Source organism: Hylaeus anthracinus, unplaced genomic scaffold, assembly GCF_026225885.1.
Source record: "Hylaeus anthracinus isolate JK02 unplaced genomic scaffold, UHH_iyHylAnth1.0_haploid 12000, whole genome shotgun sequence".
Taxonomy (NCBI): domain Eukaryota; kingdom Metazoa; phylum Arthropoda; class Insecta; order Hymenoptera; family Colletidae; genus Hylaeus; species Hylaeus anthracinus.
In genome coordinates this window covers 11,362,840-11,381,671 of record NW_026534347.1, presented here as the reverse complement: position 1 = coordinate 11,381,671, position 18,832 = coordinate 11,362,840, and the positions used below count along the sequence as shown (strand labels likewise).

At 39.7% G+C, this 18,832-nt stretch overlaps 1 protein-coding gene across 1 annotated transcript in view; it reads right to left on the bottom strand.

Moving 5' to 3' along the window:
- Positions 1-1,184: 1,184 nt before the first annotated feature.
- LOC128890059 (runt-related transcription factor 3-like) overlaps positions 1,185-18,832 on the bottom strand; it is an 81,325-nt gene continuing 63,677 nt past the window's right edge. The window contains exons 5-6 of the mRNA XM_054148245.1: positions 5,532-5,702; positions 1,185-4,415 (exon numbers count right to left, since the gene is read on the bottom strand). Of these exons, the coding sequence (XP_054004220.1) occupies positions 3,940-4,415; positions 5,532-5,702 (647 nt within the window). The 3' untranslated portion in view covers positions 1,185-3,939. The remainder of the gene's footprint in view (positions 4,416-5,531; positions 5,703-18,832) is intronic.

Sequence of the window (18,832 nt, the reverse complement as noted above, 5' to 3'; positions counted from 1 at the left end):
TTCAGCTATTTGCATGATTTCATCGCATCGTTTTGTGATTGGTCGCCACAGCGTGGTGCATCTTTGACATCAAAATTTTGATAGAGCATTTTATCCGTAAACACTACAAATTTTGTCACAAGCCTGCGTAGCATTCTCTGTAGCGAATGTAGCGAATTTTCTCAATATTCATCTCCATGTTCAAGACGTTATTATTGTTAAATCAATAAAGAAAAGTGATACCTGTTTTTTCTATCCGTAGTATAAACTGTAACCTTTCAAATGCCATCTAATATGTCCCAATAGCTTACGTGTAAACAAGATATATAATGTTAAATCCGTCTAGCGACAAAACGCCGACAGAACTTTTTCGAATACCCATTATTACAAAATAAATGAGATAATGTTACTTCGGGTACAATGAAGAAATGAATAGTATCCAAGTTTGGTAGAAGAAATTTTAACATTATCTAGTTGTCTATATAGTTTCTTATCATTACTATTATTATATTAAAAGAAACTATTAATAAAATGTATTCGCTAATGCAACACAAACATATCGAAACATAAATGATATAATTGATTTCCACATTATTAAAGAAGTGTCCACATATTTCTGAGCGGGGGTGGACATACATATATACCTATGAACCGAAGGGTCGGGAACCAAGGGGATTATGCTGTTCGGTCCGCCTTTGTCGCCCTAGAGTCCCTCTTTCTTTCGAGCAGTCACACTGCATAGTCGTAGTCTACATTATCAATGATAATTTAGCATACCGTGTCGGTTAAAAACACAGTATATCTTATCCGTCTCGATTTCTTTAATTTTTCTTACATATATTTACACCAATGGTTACTATCGGTCTCCCAGTTTATAAAAGTCTCGTTTTATGTTTCGTTTGCAAGCTTCGTCGCGCGAATGCTTTGTAGACATGAATTGAGCTGCAATAATTGACAGTCAATTGAGCTGCCTGGCCAACTCCTGCACAACTGATAATATGTACAGTTCTTTGCTCAGGAGTTAGCATAGCTAAACAAGATAGAGCGAGAGAGTAATAGCAACCATTGGCGTAACGTTAACCCTAGGACACCGCACGATTGCATGAACGGCGGAGCCGAATCATTATTTAGGCATCAGAATACGACTATGCAATGTGACTACTCGAAATAAAGGCGGAACCCTGGGGAGATTTAGGCGGAGCGAACGTAATACTCTGTCCCCTCAGTCTCCTCTAGTTTGGTGAACCCTCGCCAACTGTCCTGCAACCGACAATACTTGGAAATGCTTGCATTGTACCAGGCGTGGGACATAACTCGAACTAGGAGGAAATATCGATCGGACGTGAAAGCATGGATCCGAACCAACGCACAGTAAGCCAAATTAAGCAATATTAGCGCGGAAAAAAACATTTTCGTCATAAGTCGTCAGATTGACGTAATAATTTAGATCAACAAGATCAATATATAACGGTTCGGAGTAATGATTAATTTGTTTGGGTGTCCAATGTTTACATTAGACTGCGTAAACAAAACATAAACAAACACAGTCGTATTATTTGCAGCATTCTTCTCAGTTAGCAGATACTAAGGAGTGACATCAATGTTTTCATTTATATTGTATAGCCATGGGAGACTCTATTGACGGTAACGAGTCTTTAGAAATACTTCTTTTATGTTAGAAATATTTATACACGCTAGTTTTGAGCCTCCTGCAAAAAATAGGGATTGTGATATTTGTTTATCACATTATTTAGGACATTTTGTTTTTGCTAGAACGTTCTGATCACGAATCTCTAAGTCCAACGTCTCAATCGCACCGATCTCGAAGACAAAAACTGAAGCCAAAGAATGAAAAACACGTTACATCCTTAAGTTGATTAATTTTAATTAATGAAGTGTATTCATAAAGTTTTATTTTATTTTTATTGCGTACCTAATTACTTTCACAGAATTTTTTTCTTTTTTTTTTTTTTTAAATACACATATAAAAATGTTTAAATAATTTCTCGTTTTAATATTGTTTCACCTTTTTAAGTCATATTAAACCACTGGCACTGGAAAAATAAATATTAGTTAAAAACGTCGTTCACAATTTTTTCGCGCTAATACTGCATTCTGGCCCACTGTGCATGCCTCTCACAATTAGACAGAATTCGCTATACTTCGAGTCACGTTTAAAACGTTTGCAACGCAACAAAAATATTCGACGAATTGAAACAAGGTTACAGAAATCAACTTTTATTCAGGGTACCATATTTATAGATGACGCGATACACTTTTCGATGACCTTCGACAGGTAGAAGATTAACCCTGTTCTGTAAGTTGTTGCGCTAAAAAGAAAAAAAAAATGGATTCTCGTAAAATCTAATCAACTATTGACTTACAACGAAAGCTTTTTAGGTGTCCGTCTCCGATTGTTTTGATTTTTGGATATGTTTTAAGGACCGAAAAATAAGATATAAATCTAAAGTTTCACCTGCAATAGGCTATCTCCGAAACTGTCATAGATAGAAGAAAACTTTTTAAGAAAAAGTTTCATGGTTTTCTATTTGCATATAAAATCTGGCCCTAAATTAGGTAAAAAGCACTTTGTTTATAATAATAGCCTATGCAGCTGAAAGCTTAGAGGGTCGTTTCGCCCCCTAAATACGAAAACGGGCTAATATAAAAAAATACGTATATCTTATTTTTCGGTCCTTTAAAACATATCCAAAAATCAAAACCGTCGGAGGCGGACACCTTAAAAGTTTTCTTTGTTAGAAGAATCGTTTACGCTCTATCAGAGAAAGTCTCTGTATTGTTCGGGAACGAGCTTTTAGCCGATAAAGGCGCCCCCGTGGACCCTCAGCCTCTTTACCTCTTTTCCGCTGACCCGAATGCGAATTCTTTCCGTTCCTAAAAATTAAAACCTTCATCCTCGAATCGTGGCCAATATTCAAGCGTTGCAACTGATCAACCAAAAGTAGTTCCACTTGTAAACTCGGAGCCCTTTTTCAAAGAATTGCCCATTTCAAACAATGTCTCTATCGATTTGTCGCTTACCATGGAAGCTAAATCTGTAACTGAGATTTGCATATTTTCTTTTCAGATCTGGTTGCATTTTTAACACTCCCCGTTGTCTGCATCTATCGATCTTTGTCATTGAAGCAGTCAAATTATGCGCTGACGTAACGGAGAATCGTCGCTAAGACGATTACTCTGTCGGCTAAATAAAAACGCTGGTAACGTTACGTCCGTGGACCGGAAGCTTCCCTCTGTTTCGATCATCCCGATTCGTGAAACGACTGATGCGCCAAAACGGGAACTGGCGCATTGGCGAACTTGCGAACGGTGGGGATTCAGGAAGTTGTTCAGGCAAGATTTTATTTCATGGAAAATATCTGTGTATTTATAACAATACATGGACTGTCTTTCCGTTTCGTGAAAACGCTCGCCGATATTTCCTCGTCGATCCTCTCGCTCCTAATCCAACAAAGCCGTCGAGACAAAATCCTTCCTAACGCTTGGGATATTTTCTTCAGTTATTTCACAATTATCGATAACATTTCACAAAACACTGACCACTCGCGCCTCGTTTCGAGCAACGAAAACGTCGAAAAGACCCTAAGAGGTTAGGCTCCTCTAAAACAGTTTCGATTCTAACTACGAACCAGTCTATGCTTTCAGTTTTCTCCGAGATTCTTGCCACAACCATCGAATCCTTTAACGGTCGCGTCAATCCTGCGACGCTACCACCCGTGAACATCGCGGAGTCCCCAAACGGAACATTTCCCGTTTCGACATTCCTCCGGAACGTTCCGATCGAGCGTAGCGCGGCTACCCTTTCCTCGATATCACATTTATAACAACACACAGGGGACCGTCTCCCATTTCTACGAAACGTTTCTCGTCGTCTCAACTAGTATCACCATCTCAACTAATATTCCACTCGATTCCCAATTTCCTGTCGTCGGGATCCCTTCAGTACGGTCTCCAGACGTCGTTCCGCTGTTCGCTCTCCTCCCCCAGGACTCCTATCTCCAACCTGTTGCTGCTGATAGTGAGATTACTACCCGCGATGGTGACCTGCTCGTCGGTTAGGTCGCCGTGAAGGTGGAGGTGGATCTGGTTCTGGTTTACCGTGCTGTAGAGCTGCGGGTAGAGAACCATAGGCGCTGGACTGATGTAATTCTGGCTGGGATTGTTGTAGTAGCCCTGATAATTCGTGTTGTAGTTGTGAGAGGCGACTGGAACTGGCGTGGCTGGACCGGGTGTCCAGGAACCGTAGTGATAGCCCGGACTGCCACTTCCGGTACCACCTCCAGCGAAGATGTCCGGGTCGGTAGACTTGCTGGGTACCAGAGGCAAAGACGACGACGACGACGTCGTCCCGTGGCTTGGGTACATCGAAACGCAGTTCGGCGTGTACGTGTCCTGCTGGTTCTCCGACGGAAGCACTGCAACATCGAATTTTACGAGGGTTGTTCATTCATTCATTTATTTAAAGTGCGTAACTTGTTATAGAAAGTTATTGCGCTATTGCTTAGTTATTACTAACTTATTTCCATTCTTATCATCGTCGTACATGACTCCTGCATTGTTTTAATACTGTCTGTACACCAGAGAATAGGAATTTTGCAGCAACAATGGTTTTAAACAGTAAAAGTGTCCATAAACTCGAACATCAAGAAAACATCTACTAGTAAATATGAAAGGTTTCATCGCGATCGGTTAATTCCTTATCGAATTACATTAAAGAATAGGAATTTTGCAATAACAGTAGTTATAAATATTTAAAAATTCATACATTTTTGCAAATGTGATCATCGCAAAAACCTGTCCAGCAGCAAAATATAAGTAGTTTCATCGATTTCAAACCGAACATACGGGAAATAGTATTCTTTTTGTGATAAAAGTGGCAACAAATAAACTAAATATGTTTTTATGAGACCAAATGGCACCGATGCTCTACCAGATGCAAGAAGTTTCGATCCGATTGGTCCATCCGTCTCGACGTAAGAAGCAGTACAAAATTTATCGGTTTAAAAAAAAAAAACGAGTACAAAATGACAAATCGCAAAATGTCTCGATAACGGGACCACCGGGAAGACATACTCTACAAGATTCAGAGGCTTCATCCCGATTGATCAAGCCATCCCGACGTAATCGGTGAACAAACACAAAAGAATAAAAAAAATATACATATCGAATTGAGTAACATCCTTATTTTCAAGGTCGGTTAAAAAGAAGCAGAACTGGGACTGCTATCAAGATTCGAAGAGCAGGAAATATCGAGAACGGAGCAAACGGCTGATCGAGTACAGCAACGACGTTGATTATCGAGAGATCTGTTCGAGCTGTTAACTCCGTAGCACGTGATACCGTTCTCGCAACGCATAGTTACGTCACACCGCGAAGGAAGATCGCGTTCCTCGAATGCCTCCTGCGTCACCACTCCTCCGCGACGTCGACGCTGACGCAACGGTGCATCGCAAAACGCGACGATACGCGTCGATTGTTTCCTATTCAGGCTGACGCGGATAAGCTAGCTTCGTTACTTTTTCAATGCTCACCTGCGGGTAACGGCACGGGTTCCGTGGTTGGATGGTGAGACAAGGACTCTCCTGGATAGGAGAACGCCCCGCCCGGTATCGGCGAAAAGGAACCACCGCTGCTCACAGGAGGCGCCGGATAAGACGACGGCGTCGACGAATAGGCCCATTCCGTTGTGCCTGTGCCCGTATCTGCAACAAGATTTAAGATGCTACTTTAGTCGACATTTTATACGTACATACAACGGGAACAAAATGTGTGTTTTTTTTTTATCATAATGTTGCGGCGGCATGAAGATGCCGCAATATTGCAAAGTTGCATCGTCGCGGCAGCGTGAAGATGCTGCGACGATCTGAAGTGCGTTCCGAAGAGCAGGCGGAAGCGGATCGTCAGGATGTTCCGCTTACCAAGAGAACCGGCAACTTTTGAATGGGCAGAACGTCGTCAGACTTGCTATCGAATAGACGTGTTTACCTTGAGTTATTGTTATTGTTAATAAACGCTTTGAATTCTTGTTCCTTTTATAAAAGACGTGTTGATTATTTAAAATCTCTACTCCTCGATGTGCCACCACCCCCCGGCGCAACAATAAACACATATACACAGACGGTTCCATAAACAAGGAAGAAGGTGGATGTGCAATAATAACAGACAATCAAGAACTGACCTACAAAATTACCAAAGGAATTTCAATCTTCACATGCAAAGCGTACGCGATCTTACAGGCCCTACGATACATAAAATCCTCAGAACACAATCCTTCTGTTATATTTACCGACTTCAAATCAGTTCTACTCGCTATGAAAGACCTTACAAATACAGCAAAAATAATACAGGACATCTATGCCGAATTAACATCACTTTAAGTAGATAAAAATGTCCAACCTGAATTCGTTTGGATTCCATCACATCAAGGAATCGTGGGCAACGAAAGAGCAGACGAAGCTGCAAAAAAAACCATCACGATGGAAGAACCATATGTCTAAATATCACCCACATTGAATGAAACGAAAAATGTAATAAAAAAAACTGCAAAAGAAATCTGGAACCAGAAATGGACCAACATGTCACCAACGAATCTACACCAAATCCGAAAATCAACCAACGATACAACTGCGACCCTTCCAAATAGAAGACTACAAGTGGCAATAACAAGATTGAGAATTGGCCACACAAATCTAACCCATTGTAAAAAAATAACGAAATCGGAGCCACCATTATGCACCTTTTGTGACGAACCTCTCACAGTTAAACATTTAATTGAAGAATGTCAAGGAATGCAGCACGATCGAGTAGAGTTCAAACTTTTAAATAATATGCAGACGATTCTCACGAATAGAATCGAATTTCTCAAACTAGGAGATATATTATGAAATATGAAATAATGGATAAATTGTAATTGAATTGTAGATATTAACGTGGTCACTAATAACCCTGTAGTTGATGTGACCTTAAACAAAGTAATTAAAAACAAAATGTGTTTTTTGGTGCTAATATGCGCTCTCTTGTGTACGATAATCTACAGGATGTCCTAAAAATGTTGGAGGTCCTTGAAAAGGGGTAGGTTGGGGTGGATTGGTCGAGGTTTTCTGTCAATATCTCCTTAACATTTCTTGTTTATAGAGATTAATTGTAAGATAAGGATAGGATAAGGATAGAATAAAGTACGATAAGGGTAATTTAAGGTTAGAGTAAGAATAAGGTGTAAAGAATTTGTAAACGGAAGTGGGGCCATGCAGACCCTTTGGGGATGCATTAAATACTACCGTCTCCTTAACGAAGCCTCGGACAACATTTTCGCTAAGGTAAAAGTTGTTTCAAATCACCCCCTGAACTACCCCTTTCAGGGACCTTCAACATTTTTAGGACACCCTGTATACGCGAATACAGAAACCTTGGCACGTTTTCGGAGATTCATCGATGTGTACGATAAACGTACGCGACAAATCGAATTTGTTTACTACGATAAGTTAGCTGTTTTACTAAATAAGTAAATATAATAAAGTAATATGAATTTAATTTGAAAAAATATATATATACATGTCGAATTGAGTAACCTCCTCCTTTTTCGAAGTCGGTTAAAAAAGCATGCCGTATAGTTTGTTCTTAACATCTAGACACCCTAGATAACCCTACTCATAGATAATTTCGAGTTTCCAATTCTTGCATTAGTTGGACCGCAAACGGTACACGCGTTAACGCAAAGAATTAATTACATAAAAGACTTGTATTAATTTTGAACTCGAGCCAATACTTGTGAATCCGCGATCCGGAACTTGGAGTCGAGAGAGTAACTCCATTCGGTAGAATTAATCGACGTGACTCACCAAGTTAAGACGCAACGGAAACTTAAACGATCGTTAGAAACAGACGATAGAGATTTCTTCGAACGAGCCGGTGAATCACGATCGACAACTTCTTCGCATATTACGATAAAATTTCCCAAAGATCGTTACTTGTAAACATTTCTCATCTTGAAATATATTTACGGCGTACTTGCATTCGTATGTGGCAATTTTCATGTTCAAATGAAACACATAGAAGAAATATTCAAACGAGCTTTTCCTTTGAAAACAAAACATGCGCATTTAGGTCAATTATTGTAGACATCAAACATTGCAAAAGATACTGTAAACTTGCGTTTCTAATATGTTGATAGAGACCAACTTAGATAGTATAAATCTGGATTTGCTTTCAGAACCCTCAGAAATGTGAGCCAGGTGATTTACAGCCGAAAAACGGCAAAATATTCGCACTTTTTTCAGTTTTTCGGAAAAAAGTCACCCAAGGAGTATCCTGACGAGAAAAGTCATTATTACTTTTTTTTAAGTAAATAAAATTTTCTACAATTTGAGATGTGTTGGAATTCTGTAACTCCGTTAGTTCCATTAATTCTTAGTTCACAGTATCGCGGTCGAATCTAAAGTTTTATGCGTTCTCACCGTTAAATATAGCGATAATAAAGTGATGGAATAGAAATAAGAATATCTGAGCTGTTAAAAACCTCAAAGCCAGGGAGTTTTCAACCAGTTTTGCTAATTGCAAAATTCCCTGAGAAACTAGAGTTATGTGTCATCTTGTTCCGCGAGATCCCTCATTGTCAATTTTCGTAGAGCTATATTTCTGGAACTAATGGATCTACAGACCTCCAACATCTTAAATTGTCGCAAATTTTGTCGACTTAAAAAAAGGTAATAACGACTTTTCTTTCCAGGATACTCCTTTGGTGAATTTTTTGCGAAAAACTAAAACTTTGCGAATATTTCGCCGTTTTTCGGCTGCAACTGGGCTGGCTCGCGTTTCTGAGGGTTGCAAATTCGAATTTATACTATCTGAGTGGCCCTTAACAACATATCAAGAAAGAAAGTTTACAGTATTTTCTATAATATTTGGCAAAAAAGTTGTCAAGTATAACCGGCTTAATTCGCCTCGAAAGAGGGCTAGATTCGCGTTTCGTGTACAGCAAAACCGTATCGCTCGAAACGAAACCGTATCGAAAGAGTCACGGTTCAGTTTTACAATCCAAAGGACACCGGTCGCGCTTTCGACGACTCGCGTCGAAGCAATTATCCGCTAATAATTAACATCTCGTGAAATATTTATCGCTGTCCGTTGCGACTTCCGTCGGACGTCCGATGAATGTCGAAACACCTTGGCGTGGCCGCAGGCGCAGCGAGAACAGCGAGACGAGCATAAGGTAAAACTTATGGGAACGAAGAGGAAGATATTGCGCGCGCTGAGTCACCGATGATTCGGCGAAACTTTTCGTCGTCTCGCAAACAACGAGGACGAATCGGTACCGATTATGAAATACTATTCGTGTTCGCGATATCAAGAATAATGTTACACGAAAAAGTCCGCGCACCGACACACAATACCTCGTGTGTTTTTCTTTATTCCCCTCGATGAGCCGTTTCAGTTTTCATTCGGCATCTGTAACATTAGAGTTTGCTTCTCGTCCTCGACGGCCTTCGCGCGTTATAAAACAATCTCTGTCCCGCCATTTCTTAATTTCTATTTGTTATTCCTCAGCAAACAAATGATTCAACCGTTATTAATTGTATTTAAGTTTCTAAAATCTTATGGCTTATCGTTGTAAATCATGTATCGTTTCTAATATACTAACATGTATACTGAACTTATATAGTAATTGTATCTAAGTTTACGTTTGTATAATTCTGCAATGTGTACTGTTTGATATATTTACAATGTAATTGTTAATATGCTCTGGAATGAGCATATTGCTAATAATCCCGTAGGGGATTCAATAGCGTAATAAATAACAAAATTTCTATTTGTTTCGAACCATGTGCGAAAGCTATGCCTATAGGTATTAGTTTCGATAGCTTTCGGGTCACCGTTTCGAAGCTCTCTTCGGGATACCTATAAGCGCGACGATTGTCGATACGGAATAAAAATATGAATTATTAATATTATTATTATTATTATTATTATTATTATTATTATCGTAAGAGTGATCAAGTGCAAATACCATATAGCGTATAACAAACTAGTACTTCGAAAAAATAACAAGGATTTGGAAACTTTATACAAGGTGGTCAAGTTGAATGATGGTTAGGTAACCGAAACCAGATTTCAATGTTTAGTTTAGATTTCTGTTTCGTTCAGTTATAGTTAGACTGCGGATCTTTATGCAAAATACAATCTTCGCGAGCGAGCCTACAAAAATTGAACCTAAATAAGAATTTATTTTATTCTTTAAATATTACAACATAAACTTCACTTTCAATCTCTTTTATATTCTTGCATATTGTTTGCATTTTGTAGATTCTTGCACATTCAAATTTCATATAAATACATACAGATTCGCAGTCTAGTTATAATTACTCGTTTGCTTTGCTCCCTGCCCTTTCCACTCATTAATCATTTTTCTAAGAATTTCTTAGCTACCCTCATGGTTCGCACTTGGTGATCCATATCATTATTACTATTGGAATAGCAACGATAATAATAATCCAAAGATAAAATAAACAGTTAAAAGCGGGAATAACCAGTATTAGGAAGAGAGGGGTATAATAAGCGTGCGTAGTAAAGATGAAAAAGGAATATGTAAACATAAAGATATTTTGTTACAGGAAATGTGTTAATAACTATGTAAATGTTTCACATTAAATAAAAATACAAATACAAATACTATTGGAATTTTCATTTCGAATCAATGATCGTAATATTTACTATCTTAGAAGATTTAATGAAATTTATAGTTGCCGCGTGCAACGGCTGTGTCTAATTTTATAAGTCCTGTTACAGATGTAAATTTCACTTCCGCGTACGTAAAGAACGCTCCTTTAACGATTAGTTCAGTCCTGACAACGTTTCGCGACAATTATTTGACGCGAGATATCGCGCGTGTTAATTTCCATCGGTTTGCTGAGAAAGCAATTGCCAAGTTCAAGGAACCGTCCGTTTCACGATGACGGAGCCGCATACGCGATGTCTAGATGCCTTTAATAGCGAGAAGAGCCGGTGGAAAGTCCAGACATTGGTGATTCTCGGCGGACGCTCGATGACAAAACGCTTCGTCAAGGGCGCGTTCGTCGTCCGCTCGGTTCCAAGAAGACCTCCGGCCACGGGGAAATCTCGTAGTTTTGACATTTCACTAGTCGTCTCGGATAAACATTCAAAAACCTTTCCCGTGAGACTCGGCTGCTCTTTCAAAACCCACGTGTAACCACGCTGTAGCGGCATACCATAGAGAGTACCGGTGTTAGCAATATTGGCGCCCTGGACAAGATTATCATGGCGCCCATTCAGGGGTTAACATTTTTAACAGTGATGGGGAAAACCCTAGGCTTCGAATAAATCTGAAGTTTGCCGATATGTTTGTCTCGTTTCGTCTTCTGAACATTTTCCAAAGAAGGAAGCGAGACAAACACATCGGCAAACTTCAGATTTATTCGAATACTAGGGTTTTGCCTATCTCTGATTTTTAAGAAAAAAGGACAAGGTAATAATATCAAACGATGAATCTGTAGTCAGATTGTACAAATTGTTAAACTATATAGCATAGAAGAAACAATGAGAACATAGATTTAAAAAAATATATACATGTCGAATTGAGTAACCTCCTTTTTTTTCGAAGTTGGTTAAAAATATCGGTATATTCGGATATTAGGGACACCGGGCTGCAGCGCCTCTTACAAATCTAGCACCCTGGAAAATTACCCGACCGCCCCCCAAACAGAGATAGGCACAACCCTAGACTTCGAATAAATTCGAAGTTTGTCGATGTGTTTGTCTCGTTTCCTTCTTTGGAAAATGTTCAAAAGAGGAAACGAGACACACATATCAGCAAACTTTAGATTTATTCGAAGCCTAGCTAGGCTAGGATTTTGCCCATCACTGCCCCCAACTTCGGCCCTGGCTGTAGATCACTCGCGATTAAACAAGCTGCACCCTTGTATGAATGACACGCCGCTGACGGCGCTTTGAAGCACTTTAAAAAATACATTTGCAATTAAGATATCATCGTCGTCTGAGACGTAGAGGAAAATCATTCGACGCGAGTTTCGACGATCGACGATCTTTTGTGCCTTTTGGAAACAACTCTGCGCGTCTACGAACGTCATTGCTTGCGAAATCGCGCAGAATCGGCGCATTCTGTCGGGATAAAAGCGTTTTTATCCGTAGGAAGCGAGAAACCTATATTTCGCGGAGTTAATGGAAACCAACAGGTTCGCTACAGCCGGGTCAAGGCGGGGAAGTCGCGGAGAGAATTGATTAGAAAACCGTCGATTTTAATAGCCGATAAATCTCGGGTTTCGCCATTGACTCGGTTGCACGCTTCGTAATTACGACGCTTACGAGGGGCTGCAACGCGCAAGAAACGGACGGCGGTTTTGTAACTAACGGTTGCTAATTCCCTCGTAAACCTAGAGACTATAGACTAGAGACTATAGGCAGACATTTTGATACGTATTCAAACGCTCGGGAATCTTTAGAGTCGAATCGCTACAGATGATGAACCTCAAAGCACGCGACTTGGATGTCTGATGGTACACAGGACAACTCGGTAACACCAAGAAGCTACAGTAGAGACTCCCGTATACGAACTAATAGAGAGACAAGAGTGGCCGAATTGTGGAATTTTCGGATAATAGAACAATTACTTTCTTTCGCATGGAATATCATTTAACCCCTTAGGAGTTGAATTTCAAAATATCCTTTCATATTCCTCGTATACATCATAAAGGAAAACTCTGTGCAAAATTTCAGCTTTCTAGGTTCAAGGGTTTAGCTTGGGCGTTGATACAAACTTTGCAGCCCCTTTTCACGCCATCAGGGGTTGAATTTTTTAAAATGCCGAAATATGTGTTTAATTAATTGTATCAAAGAGCATTAAGACCAAGCAAATCCGACTACAAATAAAACATTCTTCATACAAACGTTGCAACCCATTTTTATCCCCTTAGGGGTTGAATTTTGAAATATTCTTTCTTATTCCTTGTATACGTCATAAAGGAAACCTCTGTCCAAAATTTCACCTTTCTAAGTTTAAGGGTTTAGCCTGGACGTTGATCCAGCAACGAGCCAGCATCGAACTGTAGCCGACCTCGTGTTGATTTTTGAAATTATTAACTGAAAAATGGAATGTCCTAAGATACCGGATTTATTGAAATTTAATATTCCAACAAGGCTACTTAGGAACAATAATATTTTCTATACTGCTCCATACCGTACTTCAATAATTAGGCAAAATTGCATTACGAGAATATGTGCGACGACTAACAGCCTTAATATGTGTGTCTGTTGATCTTTTTCGTGACTCAACTTCGGCATTCAAAAATTCAGTTGTAACAATTTTGTGTTAGCGTAATTTAGCTGAACATGATACATAATGGTATGCTGTGTTTGTCTCCATTTTTCTGATTTTTTCTTTGTTATTGTATTTGATATCAAGGACATATTGTTCGCAAATAAAGTATTATTATTATTATTAAATTTGTATTGATTACACGTCGAAAGTTTGTGCAATATCATCTGCAGAAATGTCTACAGGAATGAAAAAATGATTATTCATTAGGTCGTGGACACAGGTTTAATTTGAATATCAATTGTTTTGTGTCTGGCTTTATGTTTAGGGTCGTGTTAATGAATAAAGTACAATAGCGTCCGAATATTAATACGAGTCCCTGCATGTAATACGTCTCTGGAGCGTAAAGGATTAAAATGGGACACCCCACGGAAGCGTGAAAGTGCGCGTGGACCGAGTAAAGTTCCCCCAACGTCGGAAACTCGAGCTCGAGAAGCAAAGCTTCCCGTCATCCGTCGTTTGGTCCTAGGGAAGACAGTCGATCCGCCGTGAGATGAGGTCGAGGTCGCCGGTGGAGGGTCCCTTGGCAAAACTGTCGTTACGCCTACCGGCCGAGGAAGGTCGAGGTCGTTTCGGAATTCTCAAAGGGGACCGCCTCGGGGATGGGGGCGTGCGGGTGATTACCGAAAATGGCCGTGTATTTGCCGCAATTACCGGAACAACGGTAACAAAACAAAAGCACGCCACTACGGGCACTACGGCTACTACGGTCAGGCACTCGGGCGACCATCTGTTGGATAATAGTCCGTTTCGATCCTGTTCAGGGAAGACGGAGACGAACCCGATTCTATGAACTACGGAAGGAAGGGAGATCGACTTTACAAAAAAGAATCGGTAAGAAACCCCCGCCCGAGGATCGTCTCTGCTTTCGTTCTTCTCGGACTATCGATCTCGTAACGATCGCGTCACGCAGCTTTGCGTTCCGCTGCTAACCGATAACGCGTAAGTTTTAAAGACTCGACCGAGCATCGAACTGTTACACACTCATAGTAAATATTGTTGCGACGGTATGAAGATGCCGCACTACAGCTTCGAGTTACATCGTCGCGACGCTGTGAAGATGTTGCGACTATGTGAAGTTGCGGAAACGAGTTCCCGCGCTTCCGGTTGCCAGGAAGCGGCAAACTTTTAAAATAGAGAGTGCTTTGAGAACTCGAACAGAGAAGACGTTTTGTTACGAGTCTCTGAAATTATTGTTGTATTGTTAAAAAGTTGTTAGTTCGTTAATAAACTTTATATTTAATTAATGGATTCTCGTGTTTCAACCCCCCGGCGTAACCATGTTTTCCCTTACTCATTGCTGATCTATTCCAAATCTTTGCTTTAACTCTTTGGGACACGGTGGGATTAAAAGTGTCCCACCTTTTTGATGGACCGTAATGCATAGTGGGAGATTTTTAATCCCACTTCGAAATTTTGCAATAGCTGCATGTGTATAGGTTTATATTTCGTCTTATTTACGTAAAGCAGTTGGTAATATATTCATCCAATGTTACAAATGTATGCACTTATGTTTGCAACTTTCAACATGCTAATACCGGTTCAACAATTGTTGTAAGCGGAAAGTTTATTGCAATAATACTTCTTTCCTAGATTTATGTGAAAAATCGTAGAGGTAAGTTAATTTATATAAAAATTAGTTCTACATGAACAAGTGAAGTGTTTTATAATAAAAACTAAAGATTAAATTTGTTTGCAAATGATGAAAGTACAGTGGGATTTTATTTGCCCAACCATGCAACTTGGGGAGTAATACAAAAAAACATATTTTTATTTATTGTTTATGTTTTAATATTCTTAAAACTATAAATGTGATTTGAATATGGTGTAGGTAATTTTTGACCCTTCAGCTTACCTTTATTAATAAAAATAGAACAATTTTGTTTGATTTAAAACGCAATAAAATTCCTTGGGTCAACATGGATCTATTTTATGATCTGAATTCCTGTGCAGCAAAGAGTTAACCAAAACAACAACTTTCGCCATTACTCATTTCTGACCCTACAGCTTCCAAACTCTTCTTCCTTCCCGATACAGTCGTACCCCAAAGTCCAGTTTCCGAAATCCATAAAAGGCCCTACTTTTCCATCCGGCGCTCAGTTATCAGTTTTACCGCGCGCAGACCAGTTTTGTAACGGCACGTCGAATTTTATAATAACATATTGTTTTCCGTGAACGTCAGTCTTTAATTAAATAATATTAAGTGGTACCCTATTTCCTGTCGACGATATCGAGGTATCTGAACCGGGCATTACAGAACGAATCGAGACGCAGGCTGACGTTCAGCTGGAACTTGTATTGTTGGATGACCAATCTATTGACTGAACTATAGATAAAGATATCGGAATCAAAGTGTCAACACAAACATCTGTTATCAAAGACCCTACAGGATGTTTTCCTGGACATGAACGACTCATCCTAGACGAGTTGGTCATCCAATACCAAGGGTCATAGTTATCCCCTCTCAACCCAAGAGGTCTAGGTTATAAGATATAGAAATCTTCAGAAGAGAGGATTATTGTTTTCGATCCTTCTGCGCGTCAGTCTGTTATTTTGTTTCCGCAAATATCCAGAGTTGTATTTTTGAAACGTCCGAAATATATTTGTAAGTATGTATACAAATCGGTCTCCACGTTCCTCACCTGGATCCCAACAGTATATCGCGTTACAAGTTCAAGTGTTCTTTTACGAGGATAAGAAATGTGGAAAGTTTTCGATAGCGCACAAGACAGTCGATAACACGTTCAACTTTTACGAGGAATTTCACCCGTTGCGAGGTGATACTGGTAGAAAGCTTACTGGTAAAGGTCTAGAGTCCAGAGTTTAGCATCACCGAGCAAGAATTGATCGAATAGCGGATCGAGGATCGAGGATCAACGATCCATTCTCCCAGCTTTCCCATCGTTGACTCGGCATTGATCGATCGTGTCGGTGTCGTCACGGCTCTGACGCTGGCCACTGTTCAACCGGCTCACGGAAGACTCTTTCAAGCATCGCAGAGGTGTAACCCCGCCGCGTCGATCCTGACCAAAGGAACGCGCGAGTCCTGACCAAAGGAACTCCGAGTTGTTTACTACTTCCTCCTCTCCGTGTCTCCGTCTTGTTCTCTCTCTGTTACTTTGCGGGTGTGAAACCACAGTGAGGTGGTTTTGGTGCTTAGTCCCCCGACCAGCCATCTACTTAACGAACCGTCCATCGACCGCCGTCATTTCGTCGTTTCTCGGTTTCCCTCCCACCTAACTCTACCCCACACCTAGCTTCGTGCTACCGCTAGCCGGTGCGCCGGTGCGCGGTGATTCGATCGACTATCGTCTTCGTCTCTCGGCCACCGATCGAGACCATCGGTCTTCTAATCAACGATAATCGACATCTCACACGCTGCGATCGTCCGAATGTTCGGCGTATCGTGGATGTCTAGGTATTTGTTATGTCTAAGTCTGGGATAGGAATATCCGAACTTGATCGACTTTCGACACGCCTCGGATTGATTCAAATACCTGTTAGATTCCGATTTATTTATTTATTTATTTATTTATTTATTTCAATATATACGGACATAGCCCATTATGAAATTGTTACGGTATAGCAAATATAAACAACGACAGTTGACAGGTGTCAAAACAAATAAAAATTTACAAACAATCGCAACGAAGGTAAAGCCGGTGAATCGCAGAATTACCGATAAAAAGGTTATGTAATCTATGTTTAGTAGAGTCGATAGAGTCAATAAACATATCGCTGTCTGAACTAAAACCATTGACTGTAGTATTGAGGTGACAGAATCTAGAAGAGGAAACATATTGATGAAATAAATATGAGGACCTGGTGGTCCTGGGAGGAATGTGAAAGGACACAAGTCCAAGAAGAGGTGCACAATCGATTATATTAGTGAGAAGCTTCTGAATCAAATTATTTCAATGTTCGGTTTCTACTACAATTCGGTACTTAGGAACTAGATTACCGCTGCGTTCGTACTTCTGTCAAATTGTGTTACGAAAAAGTTCGAGAGAGGAGTTTTGGTGTGCCTTTTAAAGGTTCGTGTTTAAGGATTCAAAAGGTGGTGGAAATAAGGGGAAGGACCAATGAGAATCGTTGGATGTTAAAGAGTCGGGCGTATTATTCGGAGTTAGTGAGTAAAAAGACCGACAAATATGACAAATATGACCCATGTCTACAAAATTACTAAAAATCCACCTACGATCTGTAATTCCTGCAATGTTAAATTATCTATTGAACCTGTATTACTTGACTGCCCAATGTTCCGATCTAAACGCCTAGATTCCAAACTTCCGACAGATCTCGGTGACTGCCTTAACAGTCTTAGAGATATCACGGCGACTCTTTCATTTTTAAAAAGTGTAAACTTATATAACAAAGTTTAACTGTCGTATATGTGCGATTAATTTGTAATTAATTTGTAACTATGTGTTATACCGTGGTCGCTAATGACCTTGCTGTTCATGCGACCATTATAAATAAATAATTTAAAAAAAAAACTACTAACTAACCTAAAGTAATGAAGATTCCAGTACGGATGGTACAATACAGAAGGTACAGATTAGCCTAAGCGATATCCAACGTACTTTAAGGTCTGGGACGTAAAGAAAACTTCGTAATATTTGGGAAACGTAAAATCAATCTTGCCATGTTACGTGGATGATAATCACAAGTTGTTCCAGAGTTTTCCTAAAACTCGAATATCGTCTTAAGGAGGGAGTCTCGTCTAGCTAATGTATTTTTTTAAGGCATATAATTCCCAGATATAATTAATTTTTGTTATTGAAACTCTTTTTACATATAAAGGGACGTTCAAAAAAGAAAATTTGACAATGTAGATTTAATTTGAATGTATACATATATACTAGAAATAGTAGTCGCAAGGAAAGGATTCGCTCAAAACGGTGGGATACGTGGAGCCCTGGGAAAACATCTGATAGGTAAAATCAGAATATTCTTTTTTTTAGTAAGGTACGTAAAATGCGTAAAAACCTCAATTAGCAAAAAAATGAAATGAAAATGAACGATACATGTAATAATAACTTAATGTAATAATAATAATAATAATTCATTAAGAGTCGACGCTTATAAGCATATAAACTTAATTACCTTCAATTTAAGCATTGAATCAAGTGAATCGGATAAAAATTCGTTAAATTACGCGTCCCACCGATTTGGAAAACGTGGTTTCAAGAAAAACGCCGTCTAAAATGCTTCGGCGCTGGGCGGGGCTAGTCTGTGTTCAGGTGTACCTACTTGGCGCGCACTGCTCCTAACTATATTTCAAGGTCGAATTTGATACTATAACTTTGTGAAAGCATTCTCAACGTGTTTAGGAAGATTTTTAAGCAAAAAAAAAATCGATTATTTCAGACCTGTTAGACCAGACTTCCCCTTAAGAGTTCGATGGCATTCTCTAAGAGTGGAGTTACCAGCTGCCCGAGTACCTGCATCGATGCTTGTTACTGGGTATTTCGGTAGGTGTGCTCG